The sequence below is a fragment of the Vulpes vulpes genome, chromosome 9 (genome assembly GCF_048418805.1).
Source record: "Vulpes vulpes isolate BD-2025 chromosome 9, VulVul3, whole genome shotgun sequence".
Classification (NCBI taxonomy): Eukaryota; Metazoa; Chordata; class Mammalia; order Carnivora; family Canidae; genus Vulpes; species Vulpes vulpes.
The window spans coordinates 26538258-26559015 of NC_132788.1; the positions used below are offsets into that span (position 1 = coordinate 26538258).

At 33.9% G+C, this 20758-nt stretch overlaps 1 protein-coding gene across 2 annotated transcripts in view; it reads left to right on the top strand.

Annotated features, from left to right (window-relative positions):
- The window catches only part of GLRA3 (glycine receptor alpha 3), a 183714-nt gene that overhangs the window by 53603 nt on the left and 109353 nt on the right, over positions 1 to 20758 (top strand). For both annotated transcript variants that reach the window (XM_026017550.2, XM_072719654.1), the window contains exon 3: positions 1232 to 1299. In XM_026017550.2, coding sequence (XP_025873335.1) covers positions 1232 to 1299 — 68 coding nt within the window. The remainder of the gene's footprint in view (positions 1 to 1231; positions 1300 to 20758) is intronic.

Here is a 20758-nt window from a genome sequence, read left to right on the forward strand (position 1 = left end):
AAATAGGTTCCACTCCTGAGCTCTTGGTAGCCTTGAAAACCAGAAACCTCTCAACCACAGAAGCTGTACAGTCCAGGAGCCCAGCATGTGTCAAAGGCTGGCCCCTCAGAAAGTCCATCTCCACAGCTATGTTACTTTAACCTGGCCTACTCCTTAGAGGAGTCCCACTCAGAGGGCTTATTGTTATTGGGCTATGACTGGGAATTCTCCCAGTAGGGCAATCCTATCCTTGGGCATTTGTTGAAAATGATTACAAGAAAAGGTTTAACGCTGCAGCTGCCTAAGGCTGTGATACCAGTTGGGCAAACAAGAGCCTGAACAAAAATTTTTAAAAGATCTGAAGAATGAGATGCTCCAAGGCAGCTTTGAAAAGCTCTAATATCCTCTTGTAGGTCTAGAGAGTACACACAAGTGTAAGGCTGTGTCCATGCCTAGGGAAGACCTGGGAGGTCCCCAACCTCTCACCTCTGGCTGACTTCAAACCCTGTGCAAGAAAGGAAGTGAAGGTAAAGGCCTGAACACTAAAGGCATCCCTCCAAACAAACATGAAGTCCCTGGCAAAGGGTGGAAGATGTATTGACTCAGGGCAATAAGGTAATCTGACCAATCACTAGTTGACCACTAAGGTCACTGAGCAGAGACCTCAGTGGCTGCACACCATAGGGAAATGCAGACATTTTTTAGGTAAAGTGATTATTTAGTGTGATTAGTGACTTACCTGGATAAGTCACTAAATAGCAAAGAACACCAGCAAAGAACAGCAGCAGAGACCATTTGTGGGATGCAAGTGAAGGTCTGGTTTCCAGAGTTGCCACATTGTATTATCTAATGTATCCAGTTTTTAACCTCACAAAAATTATGTGACAAAAAATATGCAGCAAAATAGGGCCCATAAATAAGGGGGAAAAATCAATAGAAACAGCCTGAAGGTGTTCAGATGTTAGATTTACCAAATCAGACATTTACAAAGTTACTAGAGATATCAAATCAAGGAAACTGAGACTAAATGAGATTAATGACTTGTATAAGGGCCAGCATCAGTGTTCAAAGGAGACTATGAATTTGTGATTTTTCAATTCAGATTATTCACAGAATCAGGGCGTATACAAATATAAAAATACATATTTTCTTTTTAAAATAATAATTAAAATAAAATAAAATAAAAATTATTAATGAAAAGCATGGGATTATTTGAAAATAAAGAGCCCTTATGTTTTCATCTCTCTTTCAGGTCCTCCTGTTAATGTCACATGCAACATATTCATAAACAGCTTTGGCTCCATTGCTGAGACAACAATGGTAGGCATGTTTACTTTGTAACAAGTTTCATACTAAAGTCATTTGTAATTACATGAATGACAAATTTTCTGCTGTTATGTAATTTAAAGCCAAAATTAATATAATTAGATTTTTAAAAATAAAATTAATGGTATAATTAAATTATAATCAACTGCAAATAATAACTTTTCATTTGGTGATGGTATATTAGAGAAATAAATATAAGTGAAAACAAGATTGATTTTTCCCATTTTGGTATTTAAATATTACCTCAAATTAAAACTAAAATTTTACCATATAACTTATTTCTTTTCTATGCTTTTTAATAACCAGACATAAACATAGGATTAAATAATTTCATGTTCAATAATTCTGTATGTTTATAATATGTTTATAATATTATTTTAAGCATTTTATTTTGTTTCTTTTCCAAATGAATATAATATTTGCTAAAATATCATAAATATTTTGTGAATTGTGGTATATGCCTTACTTTACTGAATTTCATTGAACAGAGACTTCATTACTATGTAATCGAGAACATTTTATATAATGAAGTTATTAAGGCCGAAAAATTATCATTACACAGCAAATTTATTCTAATTTGAATTTTATAGCTTTCTCTAAAGATCATGTTGTATCTCTACTTTGCACTGCAGCCTTTATTGTGCATTTTAGCTGAAATAAAATGCAGAGATAGACTCATGAATCACTGGATATCTGTAAAATCAGCTAGCAGGCAACTTTTTTTTTTAAATTGAAACTGTATGGTGGTTCTTAAATTACCTAGAATTATACTCCATTCCTAAATTTAGCGAGTATAATTTGCATTAATTTTCAAAGTTGATTTTAGCTAAAATAGGATGTAAAATACTTAAAGATTTATTAGCTTCCAAAACCATTATTAAGTAGAGAGCTATGTTATTGTACATACCTCAGAACGACTTAAAAGAAAATTTTCTAAGGAAAAATAATCTAATATGTAAATTATTATGGGTGGATGTAGAGATGCGCATATGCGTACAGGATCTATCTCAATAGGAAGAGACTTAGGCATCTTTTTTTTTTAATTCTTTTTCTCATGTATGCAATATTTAGTCACTTAGTGGCATCTTTGTGGTTTTATCAAACTCAATATAATACAACTATAGTAAAAACATCAGTGAAGAAGAACTGAGCTCACATATTTGCATTATATAGAATTATCTTAAATACAGTGTATAAATTAATATGAATGTGTGGGCAGCCCTTGTGGCTTGGCGGTTTGGCGCCACCTTCAGCCCAGGGCGTGATCCTGGAGTCCCAGGATCGAGTTCCGCGTCGGGCTCCCGGTGCATGGAGCCTGCTTCTCCCTCTCCCTGTGTCTCTGCCTCTCTCTCTCTCTCTCTCTCTCTCTCTCATTAATAAATAAATTTTAGAAAAATCCTTAAAAAAATAATATGAATGTGTGTGTTTGTGTAAACACAGAGAAAATGCACATAATTTGCTTACATAAGCATAGTGTTGTTCTGGTGCAATTCTGATTCCAAAATGACTATAATGCTATTTTAGACTCTGATGCATTCTAGATTCTCATTGAATATCTGGCTGTGATTTATGTCCTGCATTTGTACTATTGGGGAGAAAAATTTTCTTCTACCCTCAAGATTCTCTTGGCTGGTTTAAGAATTAAATTGACATGAGACAGGTAACAGAAGAAAATCAAATTTAATAACATACATCAGAAGGATTCACATAAACAGAAAAGATTCCAAAGACAGGCAAGATGCGGTACATAGGTCATCCTGAACAGAAGGGGAGAGAAGTCTGGGACCTCAAAGCTAAGGAAAGCAATTTACAGGAAGATGAAAAAGAGTAAATGTTTGGTAAACAAATGTTTGCTGGCCAACTCAGAAACTGTGGGATATTGAGAGGACTTTGATCAAACAGGCCTTGCTGGTTCCTACCTATCTACCCATCCTACTTCATATTATAACTATAGTTAACTATGGTCCTAGCTCCCTTCCTGGAACAGGTCTTCTATCTAAATTCTTTTAAGCAGTTAGTAAAAGAAAAACTTCTTGAGTTTTCTGTTTCTTAAAAATAATCGACCTAAAACAATCCATATGCCAAAGAGACACATTTTGGGGTGGAAAATTTTTTCCTCTACCATACATTCCTAGTCCAAATTGTGTTTAAAGATGAAAGAATCTCTGTTGGCTTTTTTCTACTTAGACTTTTCAAATTGTATTTCGAGCTCTGGTAACTTTCTCATTTTAATAGCTGCTATACACACTGTAAAATCTTGAAAACCTAAAAATATGTTTATACTTTCTCTTTAGCAAGATCTCTTTCACAAAATACTTTGGGCAGCAATAGTTGGAAAGATTTACAGCCTTACTTGTCTTTCTGGGGTGAAGGAAGAGTCTTGGGAAAAAAGAGAAGACGTCACCAAATTTTCTTCTCATTAAAACCAGAAAGATTGTCAGGTTCTGGAAGGTCTTTGCTTTTTATAATGTAATTCATCAATCTACTGCTAAATGGTTGTGGCGCACTATATAGAGGATGACTTCACCAGCTAAAATTTCTTACCTTTATGGAATGCCTGGATGACTCAGTGGTTGAGCCTCTGCCTTAGGCTCAGGGTGTGATCCCGGTCCCCAGATTGAGTTCTCTGGATGGAGAGAACTCCCCATTGGGTTCTCTGGATGGAGCCTGCCTCTCCCTCTGCCTGTGTCTTTGCCTCTCTGTGTGTGTCCTTCATGAATAAATAAAATAAAATCTTTTAAAAAAATTAAATGTCTTACCTTTAATAATTTTAGATTCCCTTTATTTTGTGTAATATTCATATTATTAAAATAATCTTACACAAAAAGCTTGCAGAATATTGCAAATATACTCTTGCAGTGACTCTTCTTGGTTTAATTTCCCTTCTCTAACATAGGAATTCTTTCCATCTATACATATTCTATCATAATGTATTTTTCTGGAAATCATTTTTAGCATCTATCATCGTCCTCTTCAGAATCAAGCAACATCAATGAACATTAATCAGGCATCTCAGAGGTTAAGTATTATAAAATTTACTATGTCTATGTTGGTTATCTTTCTTTTTAGTCTTCTAAACTTTTAAACAGGTGATATTATTTCTACTCATATAGTCAGATTTAATATTTAAAAAAATTTAATGATATCATATAGAAGAGCTGCAATATGGTGTCCATGTGCATAGGAATGGAGAGAATTAAGACTTATTGTTATATTTATATCTTAAGATTCATAGAATATTTTCCTACAACTTGTTTAGATTGGTATATTTTATTCAGTTTCTGCCATCACAGCTCTGCAACTAAACTTTGTCTTGTTATTGTAGTTGCTATAATATTGTTCAAATTAATTTATTTATATAAAACCATTTATATATATTTAAAAATATTTAGACTTCTTATACTAATATAGTTTATTTTTGTTTTTTACAACACAAATACCTAATTCAACTATGACAATGTATTAAAATTGTGAGGATGGAATTTCAAATTACCTATAATCATTAGTGGATGTTGTTTCACCTGAGATCTCATATCTACAATAAATCCAAATAATTCTCCCAATCTATATGTCTTTGCTTAACAAAGACCTTAACTGTCTTCAATGTCTGTTTACTGACCAAATAATTAAGCTCCCACTGCTGGTCTAGTTTCTCACCATTGTATCTCTCCTCTTTTTTAAATTCATCTTTAGTTCCATTTGAGATAATTATTTGATTCTTGAGAAAATCTCTCTAGTAGATATTCTATATATTTACCCATTTGTTTTAAAAAACAAGTTATTCAAAATTTTAATGTATTTTGCATTTTCTTCTTGCACGAAATTTTTTTTTAAATATTTTTGTGTGTTGGGGCACCTGGGTCTCTTGGTTGGTTAAGAGTTTAACTCTTGATTTCAGCTCAGGTTATGATCTCAGGGTCCTGGGATCAAGCTCCTGGCATCATCAGGCTCCATGCTTAGCAGGGAGTGTGCTTGGAATTCTTTCTCTTTCTGCCACTCCTCCATTTGTGCTCTTTCTCCCCTCCTCTCTCACATAAATAAATAAATCTTTTTAAAAAATTATATGTGCATCTTTCCAATAACATAAATTATAATTTATTTTTAACTGTGGAACTTGTTATTTCCCAATATTTATTTGTCTAATTAACCTAATATAGTTCCAACCATTCTCATTTGAGTACAATTTTATTATTCTCGACACATAGTGGTGAATGCTTTTCTATAAATATCCTGAAATTTTTAAACTTCCTTATTTGTTTTACATTTGAGTTATGTGTCATATATAATGAGATTCTCTAAGGACATGTTCAGCCTCCATTATTCCAAGTTCACATTCTTAAGCAGGCAGTGATTTAACAACTATTGGAAGCCACAGTTCTTTAAAAAAAAATTTTTTTTTAATTAAAGATAAAAGTGGTTTACCATCATTAGAGTCATTCTTGTTCGCCTTTTGTGATATGACCTTGGTAAGGGAGGTATGTCTGTCCTACCTTCTAAACATGTGGTAATGAAAGAGGCTCATGATTGTTTTTATTGCTTCTATGAAGGAAGCTTAAGATCACATTAATGTGACTCTTGAAAAACCTGTTATGAGTTGTGGATAAGGCTTAAATGCTAAGATGAAAGCAGTTGTAATTTGGACTTTTTTTTAAAAAAACAAACATATCTGAATGTAGTAATTTGGGTGTGTATGTATAGCACTTTCTCAAACTGAATATACTAGCTTAACCTCCTATCTTCAGAAAACAGATGGCTCTCCATCTTGTTACACATATGTTAGAGTTAGAGAAGTACTCGGCTATCTGCCTTAAGTCAATATTTACTCATTGAACCATTACTTTTCAGTAGTGCTGAAAGAATAAATTATTCTTACAAAATAAAAACAAAAAAGGTTAGATAGTTTTGATATAATAGGTTTTCAGGTGTCTGTAGACAGAAATGTATGGGAGGTTTGGGTAAGAGCATCTGAAGATCTGCTGTGATCTCACAGAATTGTCAAACTGTACATTTTCTTTATTTTTCACATAAATGATGGGTTCACATTTTAGTTGCAACAATAATCATGCATATGTAGATGCTACTTTGAATCATTGGATGATTATAGTCTCCAAAGAAATCTAAAACTAGTATACCATAAAAGATTTACAGTGTCCATTACAGATTCTTTTTTTTTTTAATTAATTTTTTTTGGTGTTCAATTTACCAACATACAGAAAAACACCCAGTGCTCATCCCGTCAAGTGTCCGCCTCAGTGCCCGTCACCCATTCCCCTCCAACACCCGCCCTCCTCCCCCCTTCCACCACCCCTAGTTCATTTCCCCGAGTTAGGAGTCTTTATGTTCTGTCTCCCTTCCTGGTATTTCCCAACATTTCTTCTCCCTTCCTTTATATTCCTTTTCACTATTATTTATATTCCCCAAATGAATGAGAACATACACTGTTTGTCCTTCTCGGATTGACTTATTTCACTCAGCATAATACCCTCCAGTTCCATCCACGTTGAAGCAAATGGTGGGTATTTGTCGTTTCTAATGGCTGAGTAATATTCCATTGTATACATAAACCACATCTTCTTTATCCATTCATCTTTCGATGGACACCGAGGCTCCTTCCACAGTTTGGCTATTGTGGCCATTGCTGCTAGAAACATCGGGGTGCAGGTGTCCCGACGTTTCATTGCATCTGAATCTTTGGGGTAAATCCCCAACAGTGCAATTGCTGGGTCGTAGGGCAGGTCTATTTTTAACTCTTTGAGGAACCTCCACACAGTTTTTCAGAGTGGCTGCACCAGTTCACATTCCCACCAACAGTTCCATTACAGATTCTTAATGGAAAATCCTACACATTCTTTTTTTTGAAGTATATCTTAGTTGTTTTAATCAAATAGAGTTATTACCTATGCAAAATACACTTTGCATAGAAAAGTAACACTAATGTGCCTATCATCTTAAGAAAGTAAACATCAAAAATAAATTGAAGCTGACCATGTACTCTTGCCCCAGACACTGTTTCCCTACTTTTCCAAAAGAAGCTTTTTTACTGAGCCTGATATTAAGACATAAATTCCATTCTACAATCATGAAAACATGAATAAAATGGTCATACTGCAGTGTCCACATGTAATTTGATTTTTGGGCTCAGATTTATGTTTTTTGAGATAAGCCTTAGGCTCTTCCATTCATTTTCATTTCAGGAAGTATTCCATATTGTATTTGTATTGTTTTTATCCATTCTACATTTGCTGGACATTCTGATTGTTTTTAATGTTTTTACCACTATGAAAACCCTGGATTGAAAATTGTTGCACATTTTCTTCTACTATGCATATGCAGAATATTCTATAGGATATATACCCAGTAGTGGAATTATTTGGCCAAAGGCTGTATTCTCAGAAGTGAAATTATTTGGCTCAAATATTACTAAATTGTGCTCCAAAGTGGCCATTCTGTCTTAAACACCTGCTATTAATTTTATGAGATTTTCTATTGTTTTACATCTCCCACAGCTAATGTTTACTCACTTTGGATATAATTTCTGTTATTACCTACTTCCTTGATTAAATAGTGTGGTTACGTGTTTTTCTTGATTTTTTTTTTTTTTTTGTCATTCTGGTGTCCTTGGTGCAAAATGACTTTTATATCTTTTATACATTTATGCTTGTTTGTTTTTATAATGTATACACCAACATACACTACACACACACATATATTATTCTGAAGATGAATGCTCAGTTACATGCATTTGAAATACCAATTTTGCTTTTTTTTCAGTGTATTCATGATGTCTTTTGATGTATAAATTATTTCATTTTAATTTACAAAATCTACCCTTGTTTTACTCATTGGTTTGTGCTTCATTGTCTGAAGAAATCCTTCTCTCATCTAAGTTCATAAAGACATTTTCTTCTAAAAGCATTTTTGATTTTCCTATTTAGGTTTTAGTTCACCTGGAATTTTGTGTTGTGGTATATTTATATATGATGTGCAGTAGGCATTTACTTTTATTTATTTCACAATCGAATAATTACTTCTACTAATCTGCAATTGTACCTCTTTCGTATGTAATTATATACATATATACCTATATATTATATAATATATATATTATATTATATTATATATATTAAATGAATCTGTTTCAAAATTCTTAATTTTCTGCCAATGGTCAATCTTTCTATGCCTGCACCAATATTATAGTTTTATTTAATGTAGTTTTAAATTGGATTTGATATTTAATAGGACAACTTTCCTAATACACAGTTTATTCTTTTTCAAAGTATTCTTGACTCTCTTGGAAGTTTGTTTTTTCGTATCATTTTTGTATTATCTTGTCAAGTTCCACAAAATAAAGTTGAATATATGGACGAGTGTTGAGAGAATGGTCACCTTAAAATATTGAGTTTCCCATCCGTGAATATATCTCTTCTTTATTGAAATATTGTTTACTATTATTCAACAAAGACACACAATCTCTCATAAATTTCTTGCATATATTTTATTTTTTTATTTTTTTTCTTGCATATATTTTAATGTTAATTTTTCCTTTATTTTAAAAATATATATTTTTAAATTGCAACATTTTTGTCATATTTTCTAAATCTTTATTGCTGGTATGTTGGAATATGATTGTTTTATACATTGTTTTAATATGCTTTCATTTTAGTCCTAAGATTTTCTAGTTCCTTCATGCAATCATTTTATCTATGAATAATATATTAATTTATTCTTCCTGGTCCTTATATACTGTCCATGTTTTACTCATCTTGCTGTTTTAGCAAAAACAGTATTGAGTGAAATTTATATTGTTCCTGGCTTTAAAGGGGAAATTTATGGTATTTCTAAAATAAATGTTTGCTTCAATTTGGTATACATCTCCTTTACCAAAGTTAGGGCCCTCTTTCTACAGAACACATAAATCATTAAATACAAAACAATCCCCAAAACAAGTAGTACATCTTCTAATCCATGAGCTAGTGTATCAATTTATCTTCTTCCGTTATTCTCAGTTACATTTTTCAGAGCTTGTCATATATTTTTTTTGTTCCCAAGTGTTGATGTATGGTCATAAATATTACATTTTTTAATTTTTAAAAATAGTTTTACTTTAGAATAGTTTCAGATCTACAGAAGAATTGCAAAGATAGCATAGAGTTCCCCCATACCTCCTTCCCAGTGTCCTCTATTAACATCTTGAATTAATATATTTGTCACAACTAATGAACAAGTGTTTGACACATTATTATTATCTGAAATCTATATATATTTTTAGTATTTACTTATTACTTCTAATGTCTTTTACTGTCCCAGGACTGATCCAGGATACTACATTATATTTAGGTGTCCTATCTCCTTATACTTTCCTTGTATTTTATGGCCTTAACAATTTTGAATATGGGTCAGGTACTTTGTAGAATGTCCCTCAATTGACTTTTTTTAATGAGTAGCCTGGAATCATGTAATTTGGGAAGGAAGACCATGGAGGTAAAGTGCCATTCTCCTTACTTTATATCAAGGGTATGTACTATCACTTAGGACAGTATACACTCTCATTAATAATGACTTGTCAGACTTCACCACTTTAATATTAATCCTTTTTTCACCTCTGTGGAAAAGCAGTGTACAGACTTTACTTAAGGATAGGGGAGGATTATTCTCCATGCCCTTGCAAGGATCATGTCTGCATATCTTTTGGCATTCTTCTATATAGAACATTTATCTACTCTTCCCCATTTAAATATTTGTCCGATGATTTATTTATACCAGTATGGATTCATAGATATTTATTTTACACTTTGGGTTGGAATTCAGTACTATATTATCTATGATGTTCAAATCATTACGGTTTTGGCCATTGGGTGCCCATTCAGTTGAGTCCTGTGTCCTTTCACATATTCCCATAGTTCTGTTTTTGGAGCACTTTCTTGCATCCTGCCACTAAAAGATGTTCCAGACTCATCTTGTATATTCCCTGCTCCAGCCCTAGAATCAGCAATTTCTCCAAGGATCCCTGGTCCCTTTTATTGGAGAACAGTATTAGAAACCCAGATCTGGTTACTAGGTATGGTCATTGCTAACACAGTGTCATTGTTTCTGTGCCCTCCCAGCAGACAGCTTGGAAATGTGTGTGTGTGCAAATGTTATAATTTAAATTATATTTCCCAATTGTTTCTATGAACATGTAGACAGACAATTATATCTTGGAATATTAACATACATCCTAAGAACTTGATAACTTAGGTAGTTCTAGTAGTAGTTTGCCAATTTCTTTGTATTTTCTATGAAGATGTCATAACAAACGGTTAAGATATTTGTACATCTTCTTTTCCAGTATTTATGTTTTAAATCTCTCTTTCTTTTCTTCCTTCTTTCCCTTTTTTTCCCTCTTATTTTATTGCATTGGCTCACAAGTCCTGTACAATGATAAATAAAATGGATGTAGAATTACCACCTTTGTCTTTTTTTCTGATGTCTGTGAGAAAGCATGCAATATTTTGCAATTAAGAATGGTGTTAACTGTAGATTTCTCTTAAGTGCTCTTTATCAGATTGAGGAAGTTTTTTCCATTACTTGTACACTGAGGTTTTTTTTTTTTTTAAATCATGAATAGGCATTAAATTTTACTCAATGCTATCTCAGCATTCATGGAAATGATTGACTTCTCCATCATTCTGTTAGTATTATGAATTATATTTAATCAATCAAGTATATATTGATTTTCAAATATAAAATAATCTTTGCAGTTCTGGTATAAACTCCAATTGATCATAATATATTCATATTTTTATATATTGCTGGATTTAATTATCTGATATGGTTTAGGATTTTTGTTTCTATGTTCATTTTGGATTATTTAACTATAATTTTCTCTTCTTGCATTGTCAAGAGCAGTGTCTGGTATTAGTATTATACTATTTTCAAAAAATTAGTTGGGAAATATTCATTCTTCCTCTACTCTGTAAGATAATTTGTGTAAAATTGTCATCATTTCTTAAATAAGTATGATAAAATTTAGTAGTAATGCCATCTATGCTGGCCATTCTACTTGGGGAATGATTGAAATTATAGATTCCATTCTTAAACAGATAGAAGACTATTCACTTTTTCTATAGTGTACACTTAGCAAAAGTTTTTGTTTTTATGAAATTTGTCCATTTCCCTAAAAATTTCAAATTATTGACATAAAGTTATTTATAATACCATAGCACTTCATCTGAGGGGATCTTATTAATGCCTCCATTTTCAATCCTTTCATTAAAAATTTTGTTTTAGCTCCCTTTCTTCTTAGTTTATATATGGATTTCCTTTATCTGCTAGGAATTTTTGCTGCTTTCTGAACCTATAATTAATGTTAATCTTTTAAGAATAATAATACTCAATTTTTATCTTTCCATCTGTTCTTTCTGTAAAATCTATTACACTGAATATTCAGCACCTCATTCTCTCCATCAGAATTTCTATCTCTTTCCGTTTCTGTGATGTACATTCCCTATATTTAGGAATTATCGTTGGTAAATTATTGGAAATCCATAAAAATCCCCCCAAAGCTGCACTTTCCTATCAGTCCATTTTAGACTCCTTCATAGCAAATACCTCAATTCATTCACGCACTATGATGGTGGCAAATTTTTCTTATACTACTTTATTTGACTTTAAGGATGGCATTTAATTCCTTGAGTTGATTCAAATTAGACTTCATTTACATCCTATTGTTTTATTCAATTTAAAGTGCTCTTTATCTTTTTATTCTTTTAAAAGATTTTCTTTATTTATTTATTCACGAGAGAGAGAGAGAGAGAGAGAGAGAGAGAGGCAGAGACACAGGTAGAGGGGGAAGCAGGCTCCATGCAGGGAGCCTGATGTGGGACTCCATTCCGGGTCTCCAGGATCAGACCCTGGGCTGAAAGAGGCACTAAACCGCTGAGCCACCCAGGCTGCCAAGCTCTGTATCTTTTTAATATTTTGTTTAAATCCACAGGCATTTTTTTAGAATTTTTTTTATTATAGGCTCCATAGAACATCAATCTACTCTGCAATATTCATTATTATGCCATTAACAACTAGGATAATTCTTAGCACAAAGTAACTCTTGAATATCTATTGTTGAATATATTTATACATGTATTCTAGCTAACAAAGAGTATTTTTTTTCCAAAAAGAAAACTTTGCTACTATGTCCTTGTCATAGCATATAAACACTTTGTTATTTATACTGCTTTGCAATATGATCTCTTTTTTTTAAGATTTGTATTTATTTGATAGAGAGAGAGAGAGAGAGAGAGAGAGAGAGTGTGTGTGTGTGTGTGTGTGTGTGTGCGCGCGCGTGCACAAATGCTTGCCTACAAGTGCACAGGAGTGAGGGGAGGGTCAGAGAGAGAGGGAGAGAGAGAAGCAGACTCCCCACAGAACCAGACATGGGGCTTGATCTGAGGACCCTGCAATCATGACCTGAGCAGAAATCAGATGCTAAGCTGATGGAGCCATCCAGGCTCCCCAGTATAACCTATTTTTGCAGTTCTGGTCCTGGTCACTGTTTTAAATTGGTGCTACAGTCTCTTAAATATGAGCTAAGTGATTAAGTGTACAATGAAGCTACTGTTTGCTAATTTTGCTAAAAAAATGTAGCTTTTTTATTAAAAAATTTCCTTGCAATTTTATCTTTCCTCAAAAAGCATTTGCTTTTTCAGAAGAGAAACAATTTCATTAAAACATTAAAATTTTATATGGGGGAGCCTGAGTGGCTCAGTTATGAAGCATATGACTTGATTTTGGCTCAGGTCATGAGTTCAACTTTGTGAGATCAAGTCCTATGATGCTCTCTGTGATGAGCCCGGAGCCTGCTTAAGATTCTCTCTCCTCTTCCTCTGCCCTTACCCTTACCTCACTGAAGAGCACAGATACGAACATAGACATGCACTCTCTCCTTTGCTCAATTAAAAAAAAATTGTATGGAGAGTTTTCTATGATAAATTAGAACTCCTACCATTTGTGCTATGGTAATCAAGAATAATTTTTGAAAATTTAAAATATCAAGATGCAAATATTTCAGATACCAACTAGGTTTAACAATATTTTTTAAATGGCAATTAGAAGGCAATGTGTGTAATTTGAAGGAAAGTCCATTTTTTCTTTTGGTAAACTTTTCCAAAACTGAGTTATTGGTCCTTTGTATCTATTGTCAATGACTAAAGTTCTTGTAAAGATTCATTTAATGAGTGTCATAATAGTATTCAATGACTATTCCTATGTAAATCATATTTCTAGATTTAATAATATTAATGTAGCATATGATTAGATGGACGCTATTCCATTTCCTTTTAGGATAGCCTGAAAGCATTCTGCTATCCATTTAACATTAATATTATGTCTGTTAACATCTTATCCTATCTTATTTTTCCTACTTTGAGTAATGGGTAAAGCCTAACCAAATATAGCAATGGCATTAGTCTGAAAGATTTTTAATTTCAAGCATGAGTAACCAGTGAGTGGCAGCATGAATGTGTTCTGAACCATCATTTATAAGAATGAATTGGAAATAGGGCATATTTATGGAAAACATTGCAGAAAGAGAAGTATGCATGAAGGTTACACATCCTGGTGACCCCATCTGAAATACAAATAAATCTCTGCCTGATGTGGTCATTCACAGGACCATCCTTACATTCACAGCAATGTGATTTGCTGATCCTGTTTGCTGATCCTGTTCACACAGGTAAAGTTTCTCATAAAGAATATCACAAAGAATACAATTGCCTAATTATGCTGCACTGTTCTAAAACAAACATGATATTTACATATTTCCAATTCTATGGGGGGAAGTGCCAAAGAAACTAATAACCACAGAAAGAAAGCTTATGTGAAGGGAGTTGTCAGGCACACACTTCTTCAATTTCTTTCTTTTATTGGACCACACATTTTTGTAGAATTTTGTAGAATTTTATGTTACTCTGGCTAGCATATTGAAAGGTTAATTGTATTTTGTTTCTGCATTTGAAATATTTGGGTTAAGTAAAAATGAGGAAGATTATAGGGGTAAATATAGTGTCACTTAATTTAAGTCTCCTCTCAGCCTAGTAAAGCTAATTTATAATGGAAAGTGATTATTATCTGCACGTGGTCCTCTCTAGAGGACAATGTTGTATAGAATTCACCTGCTACCAGAGCAGTTAGGCACTTGTTGGCCACCTCACATGGCATAGAAAAGATCTGATTCTCATGAACAGTTCACAGCAATGGTATTCATCTTCAAGGTATTTATTATCATGTACCTTTTTCTAAGAGAATTTGATTTTCTAAAAGAATACACTCCAAAATGTCATTTCAACCTCTAAAGATAAAATGGGCATCGAGATAGGGAATTGTGTTCTCTAAGATGATTGGCACTAGTCATAATTTGTTACTTAGTCATGAATTTAGCATGTCAATTAATGTTAAGTACTTGGCAATCAATTTAAATTGCAAATAGCTCTTCAGCTGTGATGCTGAATCTCTGACAGATGAATGAGTTAAAGTTAGCACTGACACTCTCTAGACCAGTTAGATGACACGTTTCAATTGCTGTGATGAAACTAGCAGCCTATCTACAAAACAAGCCAACTATGCTTCACAAGGGCTCAAACAAGCCAGACGACAGGGACCTGGGGCTGTGCCACAAGTGCCCTGTCAAACAGAACAGATGTAGGCATCTAGTTAAGCAGTTTGAGTTGTTTAGGGAGTCAGTTGGGAAATGGAAAACTTCTACATAACAATGACGGTGTGTGTGTGTCTATCAAATGAGTTTAATACTTCAAGATTTGGTTTTAAATATATAAGGAAAGTAATTTTATTCTCCATCTCAAAAAAGAAGACTTGAAATAACAAACTACTGTTCTACGGGAGAGCATGAAGGCATATAGATTTATCATATATTATAATTTATAATATATTATATATTATATAATAATACTTATTATAATATATAATTTATTATATTAAAATAAATATTATATATTTTATATAATATATATTCATATATAATTGAATATATATATATGTTCGTAATAAATCTATGATCTGTATCATCTTTTAAAAATTCTCCTTAGTAGTTTCTTGGAATGTTGCCAGTACTCTAGAAACTAGCTAAAGCATAGGACAAATAATCCTTTCATAAAGGTACATTAAGATGCTTAATTAACAAAAATGAGCTTGTAACATATATCAACATGAAGTAGATAGACTGCAAATATTCACGGATGAGTCTTGGGCAACCTTCATCTAAAACCCAATCAATTATCTCTTAGATGATAATGAAGTCTTATTTTTCCCCTTAGGGTAAGTTTGGGAGTGCTTTCTCCTCCATTACATTTCCATCGCTACTAGGACTCTTCTTTCTACAGATTTTTGGAATTAGTGAAGAATCCTCTCTACTTTTCCCTATCTGAACTCTCATCTTGCTCTCTCCCACTGAGTGAGAGTTGCCTCCATACCTTAATGGTGTTAGGAGGTTATGTATCACTTCCAGACCTCCAGGAAGCCTCTGGCCTGGCACATGACTCTACCTCCGAGGTAGTAAGGAAAAGGTTGATCCCTCTTTGAGCTAATGGGATGGAATTTAACCCCACTAAATTTAGCCACTAAAATGGTTAAAAATTCTGATTCTAGGTATATTTTACTCTTTATCATATTTTAACTTGCTTTAAAGATAATTTTATTCCTCACTCATGTGCTATAAAATTAAATATGATTAATCAAAATATGACAGCTGATCAAAAAAGAAATGAATAAGCTCTGCTTCACATTTTTTTCTTTAGTTTTCTGTAAGGTAATGTTCCTCAGCCATTTTTTCCCCCCTTATGCCTCCCAAATGAGCCTTTTTAGACACTGATTTCCCTAATTGCCCTCCTTATGAAATTTTCATACTTCAGATATACCATGTATCTGTTTATATACTCTATGCATATCTCTGAATTATGTGTAAAAGGAGTAATATTCTTTTGTAATTTACCAAGAACCACGTTTACTCCCTCGGGATGACTATTGTCGTTGCTGAGAATGTGTACTTCAAAGTATATATTTACAGGGGTATTCAGGAGTCCAATTGTGCAAGGCTAATATTTTTATCCTCGTTGCTTGGTAGCATACATAACAACAGGAGAAAATGGGACAAAAGCGCTGTGCATTCTGAGGGGGAAGGGATACATTTTTATGCCCTTAGCTATTTGCAAAACTCGTAATTCATGTGAACTGGAGTCCAAGCTATATTCTTTGTCTTATTAATGTGTTCATTTCTTTTTTAGATATTATTTTCAAACTTTATAGGCATGCCTGCATATAAACACACACACACACACACACACACACACACACACACACATATCCCTAGACTAATTGTAAATACATTCAGATTTGTTTCAGATTTATTTTCCATGTCTGACATGAGGGCCAGATTTGTTTCCTTTTTATGTTTTGCTTTTACTCATATAACCGTCATTGCATCATATCTCTCGCTATTTAATAAAATTGATCTGAAAATATTTCCCACGTAGTGCATTCCACAAGCTCTGTTCCAGTGGCAACAAATCTTTGCAAGATACCCAAGGTACATATGATATTACTGTCATGGCTATGGCAGAAGAAGTTCAAAAATAGAAGTTCTTCAAAAATAGAAGAAACTGTCTTAGACTTCTGAGGGGAAAGTTCTTCATGAGGCATTTTTAAAGAATTGCCTGAAAATTTCCATAAGTACTTGAAGGTCAATTCCTCTATTAGTTAAGCTTCCAACAGAGCGATGCCCAGACCCCAGATACCAGGCCTCTATCCTGCTCTTCCTCCCACGTCCATTAACCAGGATGTGCCTTGGGAGTTATTTTTTCAAAAACTTATTGCTGGTTGCAGATGTCATGTTTCACATACAATTGTATTTTCCTGAATAGCACTTGAAGTAAAGCATTCTGGGGCATTCTTTTCTCACCTATGATGCATCTCCCACTTTCTCCCTCCTTAATTTGTCCACTTTGATGCTCTGAAACATTGTTAAAGTTTCTTAGGGTTTATCTCCTATTCTCTGGCTCTTATAAGGATATCTGTTATTTTCTGTTATTTTCTACTCACCTATTTACTCTAGCAGCATGATATTGTCAATATAGTACACCATCAGGATGTCTTGTGATGCGGGATGATCAGTGTTCCTCCTAGGCTTAATGATGGCAAATGGCCTGCAGAGATGGATCTACCCCTTCTTTGCAAAACAGCAAAGATATTTCTACCAGATAAAAGCTAATGCTTCTGATGTCCTCTGCTTAAGAATTTAGAAGTGTATTTAACACATTAGTCATAAACCAAGTGCCAATGGTTCTATTGGTTTACTCCAACAAAGAGAGTATATACATGGAAAGAACAGCTCAAATTGTAGTAATAAGCTGGACAAAGTTAAGAAAATCCATTGTAGTTTCCCAAGATTAAAGTATCTTCTGCGTAGGCCAAAAAAGGAAAGTTAAATGGGAGTATTAAAGAAATCACTACTCCATATCATGTAAGTCACTTGAAAGAGTCATTAATTTCTTTGGCTCCCTCAGGATCCACCACTGCTCATCACTAACTCTATTGGGAAGAAAAAGGCTTTAGCGAATTCCATGTGGGTCTTTCCACCTACAAAATTCTTGCTCCACAGGTTCAAGAGATTATATAAGAATTCTGCAGCTGGCTATATATACACCTATATATATGCCATTCACTTAGGAAAGGAGAAAATAAAAACAATGGATTCACAGAAACATTGGAACCAATGTCAGATAAACTCTTATCAAAATTCCATTATTATCTGCCTCTCATACCCTGTTACTCTGACCAGTTGACAAGAGTAGAATTTTGTATGCCTAGGAACTGGAATTAACTCAGAACAATGGTCCAGTGTTCTCAGAAACATTGTTCCTCATAGCTCCTGTTCCTCAACATACAGTCAAAATAAATTGCTGTGGGTCTCTGTAAGAAGAATCACGGCACGCATTTGTGATGTTCAACTCCAGAGGAGTTTGAATCTGTGAACTCATTCATGTTTTCTAATTTCATGAAGTTTTGTGCCTTTCTTGGTAACTCAGATAAATCCTGTTTGTCAGTTCTCAAGTTATTTGTTCAGAAAAAGTAGAATCTTCCTTAATGAACTACCTCTATGTTTCAAGTCTTATTAATCAACCATTTATAATCAAAGATCACTAGGATATTCACATGTTCTGAATACCCACTTCAACTCTTCTCCAGTTTTGTAATCATGTCTATTTTGCCTTGGGGATTAAGTAAATAATGCTAAGTGATATCTGTCACTCTGATAATTTTCATTACTTATTGAAATCTGGGAGCACATTTCAGTGGCAATATTTCTAGCTTAAGAGGACAGCTATCATAGTGCTGTTTTAAAAATGTCCCTTCCCTTACCAGCGTATTTTTCTTTTCTTTTCTTTTCTTCTTTTTTCTTTTCTTTTTTTTTTAATTCATGGAGACACACACACACACACAGAGAGAGAGAGAGAGTCAGAGGCTGAGACACAGGCAGAGGGAGAAACAGGCTCCGTGCAGGGAGCCCGATGTGGGACTCAATCCCGGGTCTCCAGGATCACACCCTGGGCTGCAGGCGGCGCTAAACCGCTGCGCCATCAGGGCTGCCCACCAGCGGCATTTTTCAAAGCCCTGATAAATGGGTCCTCTTGGGGTACATAGCTGTGGGGAATGAATGAATCAGTCACACATTTAAAATCCATTTCTATATCCCTTATTTCCTAAATCTTTGAATATCTTCTTCTACAATTGACTAACACATGTATGAGTGTATCAACTTTATCAGCATAGGTCACTCCTGTCTCCAGCCTTTTGTTAACCAAATGAGCAAATAATTAGAACCACTCTTAGCTCTCTAACACACTGAATCCAGAATCTCTATTGATACACCCTTATCAATAAATTTAGTCTCTCCTAAAAGTTTATTTCAACACTCCATGGTCTAGTACTCTCAGAATCTATTACCCCATGTAAGTATTTATGCACATATAAACTAGATATAATTGACTTCCTGGCTGCTGTTAGAGATCTAATCTTAGGTACAGGTGCAAGAGCAATGATGCTTGCTAGAGACGGAATAAAATGAGAATAAGCATATCCCTCATCACACTGGAGATGAGGAACTACTCTGCAAACACAGGGGCAGTAGAGTTTTGTTGCTCAGGAGCTTTCCAAATCCTCCCATTTTTTACCATTCTAATAGTTGAAGTTTCCCTCTTTCCGATCAAAGTCCTAACATTGCAAGAGTATGAATATAATGTGCTTTCTGGTTAAATAACACACAGATTCATCCTTTGCATCTGATTCTCAGCCATAGAGTCCTTTACCATAAAGGTATAGAAGATAAGATAGTCTTTGAGGAAAATCATGAAAAAAATTCCTGTTCTCCAGTCATGCCTTAACCCAAGAATTTAAATTTCTGGACTGGATACTTGTTCTTTGAACTCACAATTAGAAGCAAACATCCCACTTCTCATTTCTTGAGTCCTTCAGGGCTGTGGCATTATATTTTGCTTGGCTTTTAACACTTGGTCTGCAAAATCATACACTTCTTTTTGGATGGTCATAGGTAAAAATTTCAGTTAATTTTACCACTGATTTCCATGTGTTCTCTCCTTACAGGGGTTGAAATATGCCTGGCCTTCAAATAAAAACAGGCCAATAAATAGTCCATGGTTTCCATTCCTGTAACTTACCTCTGGTGACAAATACTAATCTAGTTGGTGTTCAGCAGCTATAGCAGAAACCACTTCACACACACACACACACACACACATAAATAAAAGGACTCAACACTGGGAATTAGACATGCATAAAATTACTAGAAAACTAAAGAAGAATTATACTACAGAGTTTGCTTATCAGCAAAGCTATCCCCTGCCTGATTCAGGAGGATGGGAAAGCAGGAGGCTCCAGGAAGACACACTGCTGAAATGTAGGAATTAAGAATTCATCACAGCAATTGGGCCACCATAAAGTGCTAGATATGCATTATTTACTAAATATTCTATATTTATTCTTTCAACAAACATGAAGCTGGTGATAGGAAACAGGAATTCCTAACTTTGCTGCAGAAAAACTCAATATAACCATAATCCCAGAAATGGGAAGCTATTCATCAAAGGGCACAAGGTTGTAATAATATTGGATGAATAAGTCTAAAGATCTCTGGTACAGCATGATGACTAGAGTTAATAGTACTGAATTGAACAGTGATATATGCTAAGAGAATTGATTTTAGGTATTCTTATCACACATACTAAATATAGCTCTGTGAGGAGATATGTTAATTGGCTCAACTGTAATAATCATTTCTCTGTGTATATGTGTAACAGATCATTATATTGTACATCTTAATGTATAATGTATAATATACAATTGTATAAACATACAATTTATATTTCATCTTCAAAGAAAGAACCATGGA